Consider the following 19,433-nt stretch of genomic DNA (forward strand, 5'->3'; position numbering starts at 1 on the left):
ACTAACTCCCCCCGCCAAGAACTTTTGTTTTCTTTCACCCACCCACACATTGTGTACGAGTCCCAAGCCTGGCACTGCACAAACGTTCACATGTAAATGTTTTAGCAATAATTATTGGAGTCTTTGGCAAGGCCAAATGCCTACCGAAGAAAGGGAGAAAGAAAAAGAGATTTGTTTTCGAAGAGTGGGAGTGATTTAGGGTGTTGTTTGGCATTAGTTACTTTTTCACAAGATTGTCCAAGGGCTGCCCCCTTTATTTTCTTCTTCTTTCCCCCCCATTTTATAATGAAGCCACAGCTTAACTGCAGAGTGCCTGACAAATGTGGTTGCCATGCGCTGGGGAAACTGCGCCTTGTGAATGTTCCAGCTTGTTGGCCTTGCATTCTTACTGGAGTAGCAGCATTCCCAGGACTTTAGTAGACTCATTTCCCATGAATGAAGCAACAATGCTGCTGAGTGCTCTGTTGCCAAGCTATGGCTTCATTTCAAAAGCAGAAAGACTGAAGAAAAGAAAGGCATGTTCTCTGATCACATCAGAAAACAGTTGATTAAAATAATGCAATCATGCCCCCCCAACTCAATTTTCAGATAGATTCTCCCCCCCCCCAAATGTCCCAGGATTTCTCTGTCCACCTTCATTTCTGTTCAAAGGTCAGGCAAATGTAGGAGTTTTGTGCAGCCCAACTCAGACCTCTTGCAAAATCCATGTGTTAGAAATAATCGAACTGACTAGTGTATCTGCAGTTGCCAGCCACTGGTGCTTTTGAATTACTACACTCTGCTGAAGTACCGGTAATACACTGCTCAAAGGAGCCTTCTCCAAGCGGCTGACCTCTGTAAATGTTAGACTACGACTCCCATCAGTGCCAGCCATCATGGCTGTTTTGGCAGTAGGGTTGAGGAAGGTTGGAGTCAAAGGCATATGGAAGGCACCAGGTTGACAAAGGCTGGCTTGCAAGGAGCATCAACCTCTTTCCCAAAAAATGTTTAACTGGGATGGAGGACAAGACTATTACGGGCTGTTAGCCAAGATACCTACATTCTACCTCCACTGAATATATATGAATTCAGAGGCATTCACTGAATAAGCCTCTGAATATGAACTGCTGGGAAACACAAGTTGGGAGAGTGTTGTCGTGCTCAGGTCCGGCTTACTGGCTTCCCATAGGGATCTGGCTGGACTCGGTAGGCAACTGGCCCGATCCAGCAGGCACTTTTACTCTTATGCAACAGCAATGCACATTTCAGAAGATTTGTTAAATTTAACCTATGACTACTACAAATAAATTTACTCAAATAAATAAATTTCACCCAAGACTAATTCAAACAAATCACATTCAGGAATACCACCAACATCATCTGTGTAAAAGTCTGGACAGAGAACTGATGTACCAACGGAAGGAAAAATGATCACCTATTTCAAAATCGTCATCTTCTGTAAGCAATTCAGCTTGTGGAACTGTTGGAGGAGGCTGGCACTTCTTCAGCTGATACGCTACAAAATCAAAGCAAAATTGCATTAGTATCTCTTTGATAACAAAGCCTCATTACAATCTGGCAGTTGTGAAACTGTCCTCAAGCTGGTTCACATGTCACATTGAGCAACTGTTTATTTTAAACTATGCTTTAACGTGAATAAGCAGTGCGGTGGCGCATGCTGCTCAAAAGTTTGCAAGTCCCTCCTTCCCTCTCCCCTGCTAACCTTTAGCGGCATCAGGGAGGAAACAAAATTGAGGCTGATTTTGTGTTACATGGAAAACAGCACTCAGCTTGGTCGCTGCAAACAAACTATGACTGGGAAGCCGGAAAGAAACCTATGGTTTAATAAGGTGTGCGACATGGGCACAGCGGAAGGCTTGGAAGCGAAGTGAAAGCTCTTATTCATAGCTTGCTGAGAATATGAATCAATGTTCCTAAATGGAGTGGCACTGCTACTTCCATAGATGCATGCCTTTATGTCAAAGAGCAAGCTGGTCAGTAATCACACAAAGTTGGAGTTAGCTCTTTATTAGTAAAAATATGATATCCACAGTCTTGGCTGAGTGCCAGGCCGAATGAGCACAGTAACTCATTCCTGGTGGTACTTCCTACATGAAAGCAAGTTGCTGAGACTGAAGGTTCCCACCTCCCCACAACTGTCTAGGTTTCCTCCTCTCCAGGGATATTTCCAAGAAATCGGAGACTGTACAGCTGTGCAGCCAATCTCTTTTCTGCTCTTTTCATGCCTCTCCTGGTTCTGGGAGATGGGGGGAAGGGGAGCTTGTGACTCTTCACCAGCCTGACTCATCTGAGCCTCTTGACCTCCCTCCTTGCCTGCTTCAGCTTCTTGACTTCTCTCTGCCACAGACTCTCCCAGCTCACTAAGCCCTGTTACCACTTCATCCAACACCACCTCTTCCCAGTCTTCTTCCTCTGACCACTCACCATCATTCCACCACCACTCCCTGGGCTCTAAGCCTTCTTCCCTTGGTTCTCCCACCATTCCTTTGCGTCCAACCAGTCCATGACACTTTGCATAAATCTCAATACATATTTAAAAAAAATCATTTGGGAACTGTGCTTGACTACACAACCAACATACCATGCCATAACCACTAGCATGGCTTGTTTCTGACTGGAGCCCTTGCAACAGATCCAAGCTGAGAGCAAGTTATCACAGCCTATGGCTACTGAGCTGGAGCCATTGCAACAACTCTAACTAGTCACAGTTAGGCTGTTGGACTGTCTCTGGGTCAGCTGATTCACTGTAGCAGTGGGGCAGTATCAGCATGTTTGCAGCTCATACCCTAAGCCAGGGATGGGGAACCTGTAGTCCTGCAGAGGTTGTTGGATTACAAGTCCCATGATCCTTCTCCACTGGCTACACCTGCTCGGGCTGATGGGAGTTGGAGGCCACAGTTTCTGCACTATTTCCCCAAGCCAAATGGCTTTTCAGTTTCTGAGACACGGGCCTTCAGTGTGCAATGAAGAACAATTCCCCTGTATGTCATGCACACTTACGTCCCTTCTTCATTTCCTTTCCTCTTTCTTTGCCTAAGTATTTTACAGCTAGAAGTCTCGCTACTTTCTTTAAAATCAAAGGCTGCCCCCTTGCCCCTTTTCCAGGGAATAAGTGTGTGACAAAATGAAAATGAATCTAAATAATCCTAAATAAACGTATGCTATTTAACTTTTCCCTCTCCGGGTCTCTGACTCTTTAACTATGCAACTAGACACTGAAACAATTTCAAAGTTCCAAGTGAAAAAATGTCTCGTGTCTCTAAGCAGCTAAAATATTCTCAACGGGAGATTAGGATACCACTGGGTTTTCTTAACACCAGAAAGTCCTTAGGACTTAGAGAGGAGTGCATGGCCAGGGTTAAGTGGGCCAGAGTTTTTCCCCATTAAAATATTAAAAAACCAAGTAACTCAATATTAAATATTTAACACTCATTTGGCTGTGGATAATAAAGACTGTTACTCTAGAGGTTTTTATTAAATGAAAATATCATGCCAATTAAACCAGTCTAATTTATTTTAACATCAGTAGGCAGAAAATATCCCTTTAAAGCTCCACACGCGGCCTCTATCTCACAGGCACGATTTGTAAGATGAGAAGAGGAGAACTGACCATGAAAATTGAGAACAAAGAACCCTCCAGTGGAGAAGTCACTGTGAAACTTGAGAAGGACTTGATTGCTTGAGCTATAAGCTGTCTCAAGAGCTGTATTCCCGCTGAACACTCCCAGCTGAGGAGAATTTTGGTCTGGCCCATCCCTAGGGACCAAGAGAAAAGAGAAGTGTCAGCAAAAGCCTGTAATTAAGGTTTAAATTAACTCTGTTTTCTCTTGATGGTAGCTTTAAATCTTCAAGAAGGCAGGTTAATCCTAACAATTGTAGCATAGTAATTCATTTGCATGCAAATCTAGGAAGGCGATTAAGTACATTCCTGCCAATGTGAAAAGCTTGACCTTTTAGGAGAAGCTGGAAAAGCTATGTAAGTAATATTTGTATTAAATAAGGTTCATTACTGTATAGTTTGCCATGAGGTCACCTGAGGTGCTTCATTCTATTGTTATATATAGAAATATATATATGGGTATTTCATATAGGTGCTGTTCTTTAATCACTTTACTAGTCACTGAAAACTCAGCCTTGACATTATATGTTTGATGTCAGCCAATGAAACAAATGTCAGTGCCATACTTAGTGAAAGAGAGAAATAAAAACCGCATTTTCAACAGGAGAACTAATTCATTTCAAAACAAAATATGGCATTACACTATTCTTATATGTGTATAAACTGATTTTTCTTTCCAAATTATTTTTTAAAGAAATACGTGATTCTGAATTTCAGCTACCATAATTAAAAGGGTTTTGCTGCTACTTGCAAAAGTATAACAATTTTTGCCATTCTTCTAGCAGGGTTAATGACACTATGAACAACACCACTTAATGACATTATTGCTTTACGCTGCCACACAAAAGCTGGCAACTTTTCAAATTAGTAAGCATCTGGTCTCCCAGGAACCAGGGACTTTTCTAGTCCACTTGAAAAACATTTCCAAAATTTTACTAATGCCTTTATTAATGAAAAAGCTGTTTTGGTCAGTGAGGTGCCTATGGCGGAGCAGATATTAAGATGTCACTTTAAAGAATAGTTCTTTATCAACCAAAAGATCAACAGCTTTTTAGTGCAAAAGACATAAGCTGTTTAGACCTTCCCAGTGGTTCTAATCTTTTTGATACAAACTCAGGGAAAGGGCGGTATGTAGTTCAAAGGAGGACTGACTGGCCCATCTGCTATATAATCCTTCTCAAAATATGTACTGTGAGAAAAACAGGGATCTGAAAAATTCAACACGTTTTTTCCCCCAAGCAGGCATCTCTGAATGGCAGTGGCATTTCTAGGACTCAGCATTTGGGTTAGCAGATGGATGGGAAAACATTTGCCTCTGGGAAGAGAATGGCCCCAGTGGCTCCCCTCACAACTGAAAGCATTGTTAATTTAAATTGCTAACACAACAAAATGTGGCATTTTGATCATACCTGGTTAGGCATATACAATTATGCAATGAATATATTTTTGAATTTATAGCCCATTCCTATCCAGTCAGCTGGGGACAGGTATAACAGTAGAATGAAAGTGCAAAATGTCCCATAAAATTATTTTCAAATCCAATATATTGTAATGGACACCTACTACTTGTTCCAATATTACTGGCATTTCCATATTTCTCCAACACGTGCTCAAAAAGAAAGGCATTAGCAGGCAGAGCTAGTATGCACAAAATTTGTTGGTCCACCGACATAATTACTGCCCATCAGAGTAGCCCTGTAAGCAGCTGCACTTTAGCTATTCCTGTGCTATTCAGGTAAGGTACAAATTGTGCCCCACAGTATTTCAAAATGCTATTCAGGAAATATACCCAATTATTACTAAAAATATTTTTACTCCACCTTCCCCCCGCCCCAAGACTTCAAGGCAGCTATCAACAGTTAATAGCTAATAACAGTTAACAGACAATAACATTAAAACAACACCACAAAAATTAAGAGCAGCAAAGATTAAAACAATTTAAAAAATAAAAAGTAAAGCTGCTTTCAGGTGTTCTGGTGAACCAATGTCTATATAATTAAGTGGAAGTCCACTAATGAGATAGCAAGTTCCGGAGCCTGGAGAGAAGGCCCTCTCCTTGGTTACAATCAGATGTACTTCAGAATTTGTTGGGACATGCAGGAAAGCCTCCATTGGTAGTCTTAGTAAGGAGGCAGGCTCATTTATAAAAGGTCACCCCTTCAAATGTCCTGAAGCCATACCACAAAGAGCTTTAAAGCTTCATCATCAGCACTTTGAACTGGGCCCAGAGATGAACTGGAAGGCAATGCAGTAGTTTCAAAAAGGGAGTAAGCAGCTCCAGTTATCAACTTGGCTGCCTCAATTTGGACCAATAAAAGTTTCTGACTTCTTTTCAAAGATAGCTCTTGGCAGAGCATATTGCAGTAGTCCTGATGTGATATAAATAGGGCATGTGTTACTATGTCCAGATCTGCAGGTACTAATTCAACAAGTTAGGCCCCTATCCCTGGATCAGAAGTTATCCTGTCTCTTGCACTGTCAATTTTAATTTGTTTACTCGTGTTTAGGCTGTGACTACCTCCAGTTCAGACTCCCTGGACAAGGGTGGGAAAGAGAAATAAAACTGAGTGCTTTCTTTGCATTGATGACCACAAAATATGATGCAATCCTTTTTTTCAAGCAACTTCATGTGGGAAATGTTCCAGAATCAAAATAGAGCTTCACAGGCTGGCTTTCATGTTGGAGAGAAGACTCACCTTCTCACAGCCTCCCTATGTTTCAAAACAGATCTTTCAAGCAGAATAGAAACTTGCTAGCCAACAAATTCTGCTCTGTATACAAACTAACTAACTAAGTAACTAAGTAACTAATACACATGCACACATGAACACCAACAGTTCAATTATTCTGGATTGAGGCGAAGTTCAGATCGATCAATTATCAGTCTTTACGGTAATAAAAGTTCACATACCAAACTGCAATGTAGTCATTCACTAGTTCTGTTTGGAGTAAGGTGAAATTGATATAGATTCCATGGCCCTGGGGTACAGTAATAAGCCACGTACAATCTTTTGAATTTGGATATTCATCTGGAAATCCTGGGGAGTACACAGTACCATTTTCAGATGTTACATTATAGCCACAAGGAGCTGAAAAGGAGAGGAAAGGGAGTGTTAAAAAGTTAGGATGCATGGTTAAGTCAGGACAGTGATTTGTCTAATGTTTAGGACTGTGAGGGGAGAGACTTCATCAGGCAAGGCCTTCTTCCACCTGCCTTGCCCCCCCCCTCTGGTCTCTGCTTCTCAATTTGTATTGTATTATTTTATGTACTGTGGCTTGCCATTGTTTTATTGATTATAGTTTAGAAATTATTTATTGTAACTGTTGAGTGGATTTCTGTTTAACTTTTATATGTTATTATTTTATACTATTCTAATGATTGTTGAATGTAGGTTGCCTATTTTAAAGTTTTATTATCACATTTTTGTATTGCATTAGATTGTTATAAGATGTACAGTTTTTGTTTCTTCAGCTTGTAAACCTCCTTGAGTATTGTAAGATAGAAGACGGTGTACAAATTAAAAAATGATGATGATGATGACATAGCAATTCAAGAGTTCAAAAAAGCAAATTCACATGGTTGGTTACCTTTCAGTAATAAGCTTATACCATCTTCTGTGGGGGGTGGGGACAGGGCAGGTGAGCATGTTGATGGATCATGAACAGATGGCACTGAGAGCACATGACTACACCTGCACCCTCCACAGAACAGTGCTCAGGAAATGCTGCTGCTACTACAATCAAACCTTGGTTGTCGAACATAATCCGTTCCGGAAGCCCGTTTGGCTTCCGAAATGTTCGACAACCGAGGCATGGCTTCTGATTGGCTGCAGGAGCTTCCTGCACTTACGTGGAAGCCGGGTCAGATGTCTGGCTTCCGAAAAACGTTCAAAAACCGGAGCATTTACTTCCGGGTTTTGGGCGTTCAGGAGCCAAAACGTTTCAAAACGGAGGCGTTCGGGAGCTGAGCTTTGACTTACTATCAACAGCTAATGCTCCTTCTTTAATCTAGTGCCAGATGTTTTGGACAAGAACTCCCTTCAGCTGTGCCAGTTCAATAGCATCAGGTGAGAGGCCAAAGAGGCAGAAGGAATGCCATCCCTAAATATTCAAGCTACAGGGTTGGCTTTTACAAAACTCTAATCTTCTAAAAGGGAAAAGCCTAGGAGAGTTGAATTGGAGACAGAGGCTCCAAAGTCCAACTCTTGTCAAAGCAAAGTTGCCACAAGGAGCTCCCCAAGCTTCCTTGGTTTGTGAGCCGCTTTGTGGGACTACAACAAAATACCTTTTTTTAAAATAGCACAAATAGATTCAACCCACCATATTCTTCCTTTTGATCAAATCCCACTGATAAATCTGCTTCTAATTGGAAGTGCATCCAATTGTGCAGAAGAATGTGATGAATCATGTGATTATTCCTCCTCAAAGAAAGGGATAAAGAATCAATTGAATTGGGTAACATCACCTTCTGCCCTGCAATGTCACTTTCTCTTTTCTTGTGATCCCTGTAGTCACTACTTCCTTCCCATTTTATCCACTTAACAATAGGGTCAGGTCAATTAACAATGAGTATACGTGACTTGATTCTACAGACTGACTCTCCTCTTGTTGGACTTGACTGTGAGAGGTGGAAAAGAAGCTGAAATATGTCTTACTATATTTCTCAATGTTTAGCACACAAAATGCTTACTCCCTCTTCCGTGAGCAAGCTCAAAATAACAATGTAAGGAGGCAATTTAACTATTTGAAACTATTTAAACATCCTAGTTAATATGGGGAGGTAGTAGCTTTTTCTTCATTAAGAACCTGACCTAAAGCTGATTGATGTTTTTTGCCAAAACGCAAGACAGCTCAAAGGAAAAATTGCAGATGTTAAGTGTATGACAGTGGTTTTACTTGCTGAGTTACTCTACATTAAAGAAAATGACTTCCCTTCATTGAACACATTGGAGGTTTGAATACATAAAAAAATCTTGGCCAGTTACCATTCTAGTCACTCTAAGGCTGCGATCTGAATCATCCATTTGGGGAGGGGGGGTGTTGTGCAGCTGAAAAGACTTTGGATCTCTTAGATGCAAACCTTTTCTGACCCTTCCCAAGAAGCCCCCAAACTGCTTACTATTTGACAGTACCATGTCAGAGTTTTTACACTGGTTGGTCAGAACCTCAGACCTTTCTGTGGCATCAGGAAGCAGGGAATCCAATAGCAGATCTCCCGCTTTAACACCGGAGTGCTCTCTCGGATGTTGTAGATCCATATAATTTTGCAAGCCCCTGGGCCACTCCCCTGGCCACTGGACTAGGACTGCAGTTTATAACACCAAGTGTTGGAAGGAAAGGGTAGGAAATATTTAAACTGCTTTTTTATTTTTAAAGAAGCTCTACAGGCATTAGATGTTTTCTACAGTCATTAGATGTTTTCTTGAATAGTACCTGAGAAAGCCCAGAGAGTACATTCAAGTGACAGCTATTAACATTATGTAAAGTCAATAAATCAGTTCGATGGCAATCAGAAGATTCCAGTTAAACATTTGGGCCAGAGAGAGCAGGAGCATGAAAATTGTTTTGGTCCTATATTTATGGGAAGCTTATGGCTTCCTGCTCCCAATGTCAAATTCTTCATGGGAGGGACACTAAGATCCTACACAGACAATATTAATGCAGTCTTTGCTTCCCCTGTACAAATAGGCTATTATGGAGATGGGAAAAGCAAACAAAAGGCCTGACACTGCTTTTTAATTTATAATAAACAACATGGTTTCACATCTGTCAGGTTTTCAATGTTTCTCCCCTCATTTCAAAATAGGTGATAAAAATATTTTAGCTCATCTGTATGCAGCTGTCACAGCAGTAATGTCTTTAACACGGAAAGTTGTAGAACGTCTCCTAAAATCCTTTGGTAATTACTATAAAAATGAAGACCAATTATCGAAAGACCAAAGTGGATGTTTTCCAAGAGAGACTCTAAAAACCTCTGGAAGTTAGACAGGATGGAAATTGAACAACTACAGGTGTGTTGTTGTTTTTCACTTTCTGGGTGTGGTGCTTTTACAGATAGGAAGCTGGATGTAACAGATAGGTCTCAGAGAAGTGCATCATTTGCTTCTACCTCCTCTGCTACTCTCCCCTGTGCTAGTTATTTCTTTTCGTTTTCCAATTTATTTATCATCAATTAAAAATGGGGTGTGGCACGAGCCAATTTTTATTCTGAAAGTGTAATCCACAGAAAAAAGTTTGAGAATCACCGATAACCTATAGATCATTTTATTCATACACTTAAAAAAAACAAACCACAATACAAATAATATAGTCACTACTAGTAGCTTTGAAAAAAGTTGTATTTGATTTGATGTCTAGGCATGATGCAACTTAGTATGCAGGTTCCCATCTGGCTCTTTTGCATGACAAAGGAAGATGATATTGGTCATTTTCATTGTTCTGCTTTTGTCAAGGATATCCATTTACGGATGTGAGAAAGTTATTTTAATTATCGCATTTCAGTATAATTAACTGAAATTCTAGGCAAGGCACAGAATAATTCGCTCTTTTCCCTCTATGTATAATGTGCAAAATTTCAAAGTAATTTGAGGTGATTCAGAGTGAAAGAACTGAAATATGTGGCTGAGTTATAAACTACATTTAAAATATAAATAGGGCAACACAGTACCGCTTTATAAATTTATATACCCAGGTGCAGAAAGGGCAGGCCAACCAACATTGCAAACTGTGATATATATTTGAATAACCACTGCAGGCAAATAATTGAACACAGGGGGCTTCAACACAAAGAAACATGTGCAAGGAAGTTATCTGAAAACTGCTAAAATCTGCAGATCAGTTGTTTGGCGGGGAAAGGGTGAGAAGGGGTGTTGAAGCAGCTGAGCAGCAGGATTTTAGCATTTACTGAAAAAGTTTGTGTGTAGCCTTGGCTTTTGAACCAAAGAGGGTGGACTCTGTTTGTACATGCAGGACACATTTGTACATGCAGTTCACTCAACCAGTTTGGAAATCCATGCATGAAAAAGTGTAATTTTTCGAGGGTTCAAGACATCTTCAGAAATCCTTGAACATTGTTAGGTCTAGTGGGGGAAATACTTCCCATTTGTGCTACAGGTGTGGCCAGGTAGGTGAAAGGAAGAGGATTTGGAGGCTGATGGAGAAATGTGAAAAAGGGGAGTTGTTCTCCTAATTATGTCATCTGGGATGTGAAGGAGTTCAATGTGTAATAAACCAAGCTGTTCCCCAATTTTGAAGAGGAGCACCTTGGTTTCTTGAGCCCAGTTATGAACTAAAGTGGTGCGTGGATGTTGGAACATCTCTATTAGTGGTCGATATCATTTTCAGCCCTCATACACTGGGGTTTTCTGCAATTTTCCATCTCATTTCATTGAATATATAATGTCGAGACAATACTAAGAGTCAACTAATGAGCAAAATTTACCTTCACATTTTGGAAAGGGGTAGTTCCAGTTCCTGTTGATCCCATGGTGGCAAGTGAGAACAGAAGGACCAATCAATACATATCCTGGATAGCACTCAAAAGATATTGACTGGCCCACGCTGTAATCGGAATTAATGATATATCCATTGAAAAACGGAGGAGGATCTGGACAATTTTGTAATTCATATGCTGCAAGAAAAAGAAACATGGGACAATTTTTTAAAAGTAACAGTTACACTGGTTTCCAGCTTGTTTATTCAGAATCACTAGGGGGGGAAATGCTTGGATGATGATTCCCTACATTCAGCATTGCAGGTAACCAGCTCAGGTTTTTTCCTATTGGCAAAGGCAGAAAATGTTTTGAAAATAGTATATTTTAAGACAAGGCTCCTCCTCATCATAAGGCAAATTATATACAATAAGCAACAGAGAATTATAGTATATAGTTAAGGTCTGTGACAGCAATATTTCTGTTCAACCCAACAGATACCACTTAGCTGGAACTATTTTAATGCATTTCATATGTTCACTAAGTGACTTGCAAGTTTTAGAGTAAAAAGTTTGAATAGTCATCGTACATCTACTCCTCTATTAGAGAAGCATTTTTTTTTTTTTACAGAAACATAGCTGTTATCTGATAAACATCTGCATTGCTGCAGGCTTCAGATTTGCTGCTTTTCTCCCCACCCCACCTCCAGATAAAAACATATTAACCCAATGTCTGCTTGCTGTTAATGTCTTGTTGCTAATGCTTCAGTTTGTTCAGTTTTCACCTAGTAATGCTGTATTAGGACAGGCGCATCACTGAATCACAGTTTTGACCTCTGTAAAGGCATGTAAATCGAAGACATGATATATAAATCAAATGAATGACTTGACTTATAAATCAGTGCCGAGACACACAAAAAATGAGCAACATGATTTATAGATAGCTTCATGACTTGTTAATTAGCCCCATATTATATAAATCATGTTCAAAGCTTGAAAATTCACCACCTTACTTACAAATCAATGCAACACCGTCTTGCAGTACAATGCAAGCCATTCACATATTAGATAAATCAATGGAAGGCTTTCCTCTCTGGTATACTGCATTTCCTTAAGTACTGAAGAGCACTGCGTAAATGCCAGAACCGTAATTCTCTCCCTGTCGCACCATGAAGGTTCTCCAATAGTCATTTATTGGCAACATAACCACATAGAATGCCTGACAATGCGGGCTAATCAAAGTCTATCACACTCTTGCTCGATAATTCTCAAACTGTGCAACAAGATGTGGTGATGATCACCACCTTAGATAGTTTTAAAAGGAGGTTGCATAAATTCATGGAGTGAACACTAATAGTGGCTGCAACTACTAATCATGATGGTTCTATGGAAGTTCCAGGTACAGAGGCAGCATGCCACTAAATCAGCGGTTCTCAACCTTTGGGTCCCCAGATGTTGTTGGACTACAACTTCCATCATCCCCGAGCTCTGGCCTCGCTAGTCCAACAACATATGGGGACCCACAGGTTGAGAACCGCTGCAGTAAATGCTAGTGCTGGGGTGCATGAAACAACTGGTAATATAGCCTTCATATCCTCCTTGTGGGCTCCTTGAGACAATTGATTGGCCTGGATACTGAACTGGATGAACCTTGGTCAAATCAAGCAGGACTCTCCATGTGTTTTTACATAAGAATGCTGCTGATGCAAATTATAAATAAACAAGTAAGCACTGTTCATTGTTTTCCGTGATTGCTTTTTAGGGAAGCAATAATCTAATTACCTACGTTCACAGCTTTTCAAAGAGTGATCAGCTTGCTCTTTATCATTCCACTACACATTCTCTCTCTCTCTCTCTCTCTCTCTCTCTCTCTCTCTCTCTCCCCCCCCCCCTCTTTCATCCATAACCCGATACAGAAGGATGAAAGGAGACACCAGGACAACACCACAACTGGTTGTCGAAAAGCAAGAATAAGAAGGGAAAAAACTTGCAACCCAGCCAGATGGGTGGGGTATAAATAATAGCACTATTATTATTAAATGCAGAACATGTTGGGGCATGTGCAGAGTGCCCATTCAACATACCAGCGGAGAGTGTCAGTGAAACAGAAAAACACCATACAGTTCTAGGTAGAGTCAGTCCCTTTACTGGCAGCATAAAGCCATTCCACAGCTTGTAGGTTACATACAGTTGTAATTCACATTCCTTCCAACAGAATACAGTCTCCTTGCAACATTCCAACACAGACTAGGCTCTGGCTAAGAGCAGGGGCTAAGAACAAACTTGCTTCAAACACAAGTGTATTTATACTTTAGATTGAGCTGACTAACTCTCACATGCTTAACTAGTTGCAGCTGCAGGACAAGCACACCCCAAATTAACGAGCACACCTGACTTAACCCTTTCTTGTCCTTTTTTTCTCAGCATGCATAAACCCCTTATGAATTAACAGAACATAGAATGCCCTTGGCCTTGAAGAAGGTAGGTCTCAAGGAGTTTGGCATTTTTATTCATTTCAGTAAATTCTCCAATTGCAGCCAGCTTGAAGTTAGCATAGAGAGTAGGAGTGGAGGAATGAATGAGGCTGTACTATACAAAAAGGGGTGGGGGTGGAGAGACACACAGAGAGAGAAACAACACAAGAGGAAGTATCAAAATGGTTTGGATAAAATAATAGGGAACTTTAATGAAATGGTAAATTGCCCAACATGATTCAGGGGAAACCTACCTCAGGAATTTGGCAAAAATAACTAATCATAATTCAAGTAACAGAAAAAAATCATAATGCAAACTTTATGCACCAACTGTAATCAGACATACTATATTTTTTTTTAAAAAGACACCAACACACCTTATAAAACATGGAATGTGCATTGGTAAAAGTATCCCTCAACCCATGCTAATTATAAAACAAAAATTATTATTATTATTTATCATTATTTGTTGTATATTATATAAAAGTAAGGTAAAGGTACCCCTGCCCGTACGGGCCAGTCTTGCCAGACTCTAGGGTTGTGCGCTCATCTCACTCTATAGGCCAGGAGCCAGCACTGTCCGCAGACACTTCCGGGTCACGTGGCCAGCGTGACAAAGCTGCATCTGGTGAGCCAGCGCAGCACACGGAAACGCCGTTTACCTTCCCGCTGGTAAGCGGTCCCTATTTATCTACTTGCACCCGGGGGTGCTTTCGAACTGCTAGGTTGGCAGGCGCTGGGACCGAGCAGCGGGAGCGCACCCCGCCACAGGGATTCGAACCGCCGACCTTTCGATCAGCAAGTCCTAGGCACTGAGGCTTTAACCCACAGCGCCACCTGCGTCCCTCACCGTATATTATATAGTGAAAGGTAAAGGACCCCTGGACGGTTAAGTCTAGTCAAAGGTGGTGGAGTGAGCTCCTGTTGCTCTATCCCAGATCCTTCCAACCTAGCAGTTCGAAAGCACGCGAGTGCAAGTAAAGAAATAGGTACCCTGTGACAGGAAGGTAAGAAGAAGAAGAAGAAGAGTTTGGATTTGATATCCCGCCTTTCACTCCCTTTAAGGAGTCTCAAAGCGGCTAACATTCTCCTTTCCCTTCCTCCCCCACAACAAACACTCTGTGAGGTGAGTGGGGCTGAGAGACTTCAAAGAAGTGCGACTGGCCCAAGGTCACCCAGCAGCTGCATGTGGAGGAGCGGAGACTCGAACCCGGTTTCCCAGATTATGAGACTACCGCTCTTAACCACTACACCACACTGGAAACGCCATTTCCGTGCACTCTGGTTTCTGTCACGGTGTTCCGTTGCGCCAGAAGCGGTTTAGTCATGCTGGCCACATGACCTGTAAAGCTGTCTGTGGACAAATGCCGGCTCCCTCAGCCTGAAAGCAAGATGAGCGCCACGATTCCACTTAACCGTCCAGGGGTTCTTTACCTTTTTTACCCTTTACCTTTGTATACTGAAAGCACAGAAATACAACTAAAAGGCTAAAAACACAGCAAATGCAAAAAGAAGGACGAAAGGTCCCACTTCACTAAAAGAGGCTGTGATGCCAGCCTTCAAATTAAGAGCCAAAAGCCTGGGAAATGAGAACACATAAGCTTTGACTTGGGACCCAGATGAGCTTAAAAATGTCTATTACATTTATTTCCATTCAAAACTTTCCCCAATTACACACTTATCCTCTGAAAAATACTGTGGCTTTCTAACTATGTCCATACCAAAACTGGCCACAATCCAGAGAAGGCTAAAAACACTCTAGTTTCCTTTCCAATCATTGGGCATTAAGCAAACTGCTAATAAATGAACACATCACAAAAACATATATTTCTAGCGTTGAGAATTATGAAATGTTTAATAGGACATTTATTGTCCAGACCAGTTCACATTTTAAATAAAATAATATAAATACAAAGCACCAAGGCAAAATGGAAAAACTGCCACAGAACAAATTCCAACATGCATAAACCTAACAAGCCCAAGGGAAGAAAAAAAGAGAAAGAGGTCTTCACCTGGCAAATAAAATAAAACAGGTATAGAACCAGGAAAGCTTCCCCGGGGAGGAAATTCTACAGACAATGGGCCACAACAACAAAAGAGACTCCCTGGGAACCAGTCACCTGATGGCATGCAAACCTAAGAGAAGGGGCTAAGAATATGATCTTAACACTCTGTCAGATTTACATAGGAGAAGACAATTATTTAAGTCCTCAAATTATAGAATTAAGGTTATGTCACCGGTCGCTCACCTTGATATACAAGTTTAAATCCTTGCCTATTTTCCGAGTGATCACTGTAAAAATGGATGAGAGTTTCATGCGTTGTGCTTAATAAAGATGGCGGGAGGTCTGTTCCACTGAACTGGCCAATCATAGAACTAGTGTGATATGGACCATTCTGGATTTCAAGGAAGTCATGGTTAGCTTCGGTGGAGAAGTTCAGAAACTGTATATGTGCCCCTGTGTGGGGAAAAATGTAATAAAAACGATATTACCTATCAGTCCTGTTGTAACCACAGCACTGGGGCATACTGCTCTGTAGAGTCCCCCCAACCACCAGAAATGGATTTCCAGAAGAGGCGTAAAACCACTGCTCCATGAGCAGAACTACGTACAGTGGTACCTTGGGTTACATACGCTTCAGGTTACATACGCTTCAGGTTACAGACTCCACTAACCCAGAAATAGTAGCTCAGGTTAAGAACTTTGCTTCAGGATGAGAACAGAAATCGTGCTCCGGCGGCGCGGCAGCAGCGGGAAGCCCCATTAGCTAAAGTGGTGCTTCAGGTTAAGAACAGTTTCAGGTTAAGTACGAACCTCCGGAACGAATTAAGTACTTAACCCAAAGTACCACTGTAGTAATCAGAAAATGGAAGCTACGATGCAAGCTCATGTGTTTTGCAAATGGGACCCCTAATAAAAGCTGTCCAGGAGACAGATAATGTTGTAATATATATATATAGCAAAAGGAATCCATACAGCAACATGGGTACCTTTTATAACCATACAGTTTCTATTATCCACAAAGTAATTAGTGTCTAACCTCTATACAAATCCCTAAAATACAAGCAGGGCATTATTTTAAAAACAAGCTTAATTATTAAGAACCTGACATTATAGCTGGATTTATAATAACCAAACTGATTAATTTAACTAATTAGCTGAGTACATAATATTATCTTTACTTAGTGTATTATATTACATAAATCCATGTAAGGAAGGAAAGCTGTTAATACATAAAATAAATGAATACCTAGCTAAGTGTTCAACAACAGGCCAATTTTAATTAGCTAACAGTGCAGACCTATACATGTCTACTCAGAAGTAAGCCCTGTTTAATTGTTCAAGGCTTACTGCCACAGCTACATGTGTATACAGCCAAAATCTCATAAGTTGCTTTTTTTTTTTTAATAGTGAGAATTTGTATTTTCATTTTGTTCCAGACTCCTATCTTTCTTTCAATGGACTATTTATCTGCAAGAATCACACCATCCTAATTATTATCTATCCTAAGATGCTTTCCCTTAAAGACACAGCTGCAATTTGCTAAAGAGCCCAAGAAGGTTGTAAACAAGTTCTAGCTACCCATGAAATTATTTGGATAAGAAGCGTTTGGGACTTTTCAATCTAGTTTGTGATGATAAACATATAGCCTTATTATCTTCTCCTCATGAATAATGTATAGATTACCAGGAAACACATCTGAAGAAAAGGGAAAGGAATGCAAAGTGAGTAGCCTGGCCTCTTGTTAGAGGACTGAGAAAGGACAGATCAAATTGAGTTAGGTGTTAAGTGTTTTATTTCGAGCCACCATTCCAACTTAAAACTACTCAGAATGAGGCAGAGAGATTTCACAAACAATGCTTTTTTACTAAAAGTAAATGTTGGACCTGATCCATCCATCCCTCCCTACACTTAACATCAGACATGCAAACAACTCTCCCTGTATTGAGCCCTGCTGGTAGAATAGGGGGCGGTGACTGTGGAGGACTCCTGTATGAGAAAAAAGAAGTAGCAAGTGGGTGGAGAATAGATGGGGATTTCCAATTTCAATCATAAAACTGTTTTTTCTCTGGATAAAGCAACACACAAAAGCAGCGGCTATATTATTGTTATACTGTTCACCTTTCCACAAGGTGCCCATTGCCAATGTACAATGTGCCAATGTATGAAGCCTATATAGATCTATCTATGTGTCTAGATAGACAGACAGACAAGAAGAAATATGTGGCAGTCATTGTTTTGGAAGTTAGGGAACTGCCAGAGAGATCAAAAATTCTATGGTTGAGCTGAAATGTATCAAAATCATCATCATCATCATCAAGATTCTTACCATATCCAACAGGCAATAATATCTTCCACACGCAGCCCAGGTTACTGGGATAGTTTCCTGGGAACCCTGGGCTCAGTATCACTCCAGCCATATTTGTCAGTGTCCCACCACATTTGGCTATTGAAAATAAAATAAAATAATGCTATTATATTTCATGGTTTATTGAATGATGTATTACTTATGCAATGTTCATGTAACTGAAGAGCACTACATTGTACACTTGAACCAACACAGAGCACTACATTGTACACAGAAGGCTCTTATCTGAACAGGCTTCCCCATTCACTTTGACAGCTCTACACATGGATTCTTTTTCATGCAGAGGGCAGCATTTGACATTGAAGTTAATGGAGAAACCTCTATAGGTAAAAAGATTCCTTTGGGGAAGTCTGCTCCAGCAAGAAATCACTAACCACAGCATACACCCATTGGTACGTCCAGGCATCATATGAAGTGTAGAATGACCCCTTATAAGTTTCAATTATAAAACGGCCATCCATACATTACATTGACAGGTCAGAAAATATTCTTCGCATGTCACTTTATATTCTGAACACTGAAATTATACTGGTTTCTATATGATTCAAGCATGACAAAGGGGTGATTTAATTATTTCTCTCTTTTTTGCATTAATCTGCACATTTTATTTTAAATTATTCAGCTCACATATGTAAGATAACGGTTCAAATATCACCTTAGGCACAAGGTTATCTTAGGCAAATCACCAACACTGTCAAAATCCCCACTACTCTTCTGCAATATGTAGACGGTAATACTGGCTCGATCAATTATAAGGCGTTCTCTACCAGGGGTGAGGACATGGATGGCGCTGTGGTCTAAACCACTGAGCTTCTTGGGCTTGCCAATCAGAAGGTTGGCGGTTCGAATCCCCGCGATGGGGTGAGCTCCCATTGTTCGGTCCCAGCTCCTGCAAACCTAGCAGTTCGAAAGCATGCCAGTGCAGGTAGATAAATAGATACTGCTCTGGTGGGAAGGTAAATGGCGTTTCCGTGTGCTGCTCTGGTTTTGCCAGAAGCGGCTTAGACATGCTGGCAACATGACCCGGAAAAACTGTCTGCGGACAAACGCCAGCTCCCTTGGCCAGTAAAGCGAGATGAGCACCGCAACCCCAGAGTCGTTCATGACTGGACTTAACTGTCAGGGGTCCTTTACCTTTTTTATACCAGGGGTGGCTAGACTATGGTGCACTAGATGTTGTTGAACTACAACTCCCATCATCCCTGGCCAATGAGCCATGCTGCTAGGGATTCTGAGACTTATCATTCAGCAGCAGGTTCTATGAGTCTGTTATGTACTGAGTTGAATAGGATCCAAAATGCAGCAGTCTGATGGGTCCTAGAACAATAGGATCCAGAATGCAGCAGTTTGATTGGTCTGCAGGAGCCACCCAATCCAGATCCAGGTGGAAGTAAAATCCGCAACCTGATTGGCCTACAGGAGAATCCCGGAATTAGCCAATCATGTGGGGCCCATTGTGTAAATAGTGTATATAAAGCAGACATTTGGGAGAACTTCCATTCCTCCTCACTACTATGAGCTGAATAAAGCGCATGAAATG

The 19,433-nt window shown here is 40.9% G+C and overlaps 1 protein-coding gene across 3 annotated transcripts in view; it reads right to left on the reverse strand.

The window, feature by feature from the left end:
- CSMD1 (CUB and Sushi multiple domains 1) overlaps nucleotides 1-19,433 on the reverse strand; it is a 939,172-nt gene that overhangs the window by 83,017 nt on the left and 836,722 nt on the right. For all 3 annotated transcript variants that reach the window (XM_077926388.1, XM_028722385.2, XM_077926389.1), the window contains 6 exons: nucleotides 17,855-17,971; nucleotides 15,772-15,981; nucleotides 11,061-11,249; nucleotides 6,531-6,708; nucleotides 3,611-3,756; nucleotides 1,415-1,495 (listed from right to left, as the gene is read on the reverse strand). In XM_077926388.1, the coding sequence (XP_077782514.1) occupies nucleotides 1,415-1,495; nucleotides 3,611-3,756; nucleotides 6,531-6,708; nucleotides 11,061-11,249; nucleotides 15,772-15,981; nucleotides 17,855-17,971 (921 nt within the window). The remainder of the gene's footprint in view (nucleotides 1-1,414; nucleotides 1,496-3,610; nucleotides 3,757-6,530; nucleotides 6,709-11,060; nucleotides 11,250-15,771; nucleotides 15,982-17,854; nucleotides 17,972-19,433) is intronic.

The sequence above is a fragment of the Podarcis muralis genome, chromosome 3 (genome assembly GCF_964188315.1).
Source record: "Podarcis muralis chromosome 3, rPodMur119.hap1.1, whole genome shotgun sequence".
Classification (NCBI taxonomy): Eukaryota; Metazoa; Chordata; class Lepidosauria; order Squamata; family Lacertidae; genus Podarcis; species Podarcis muralis.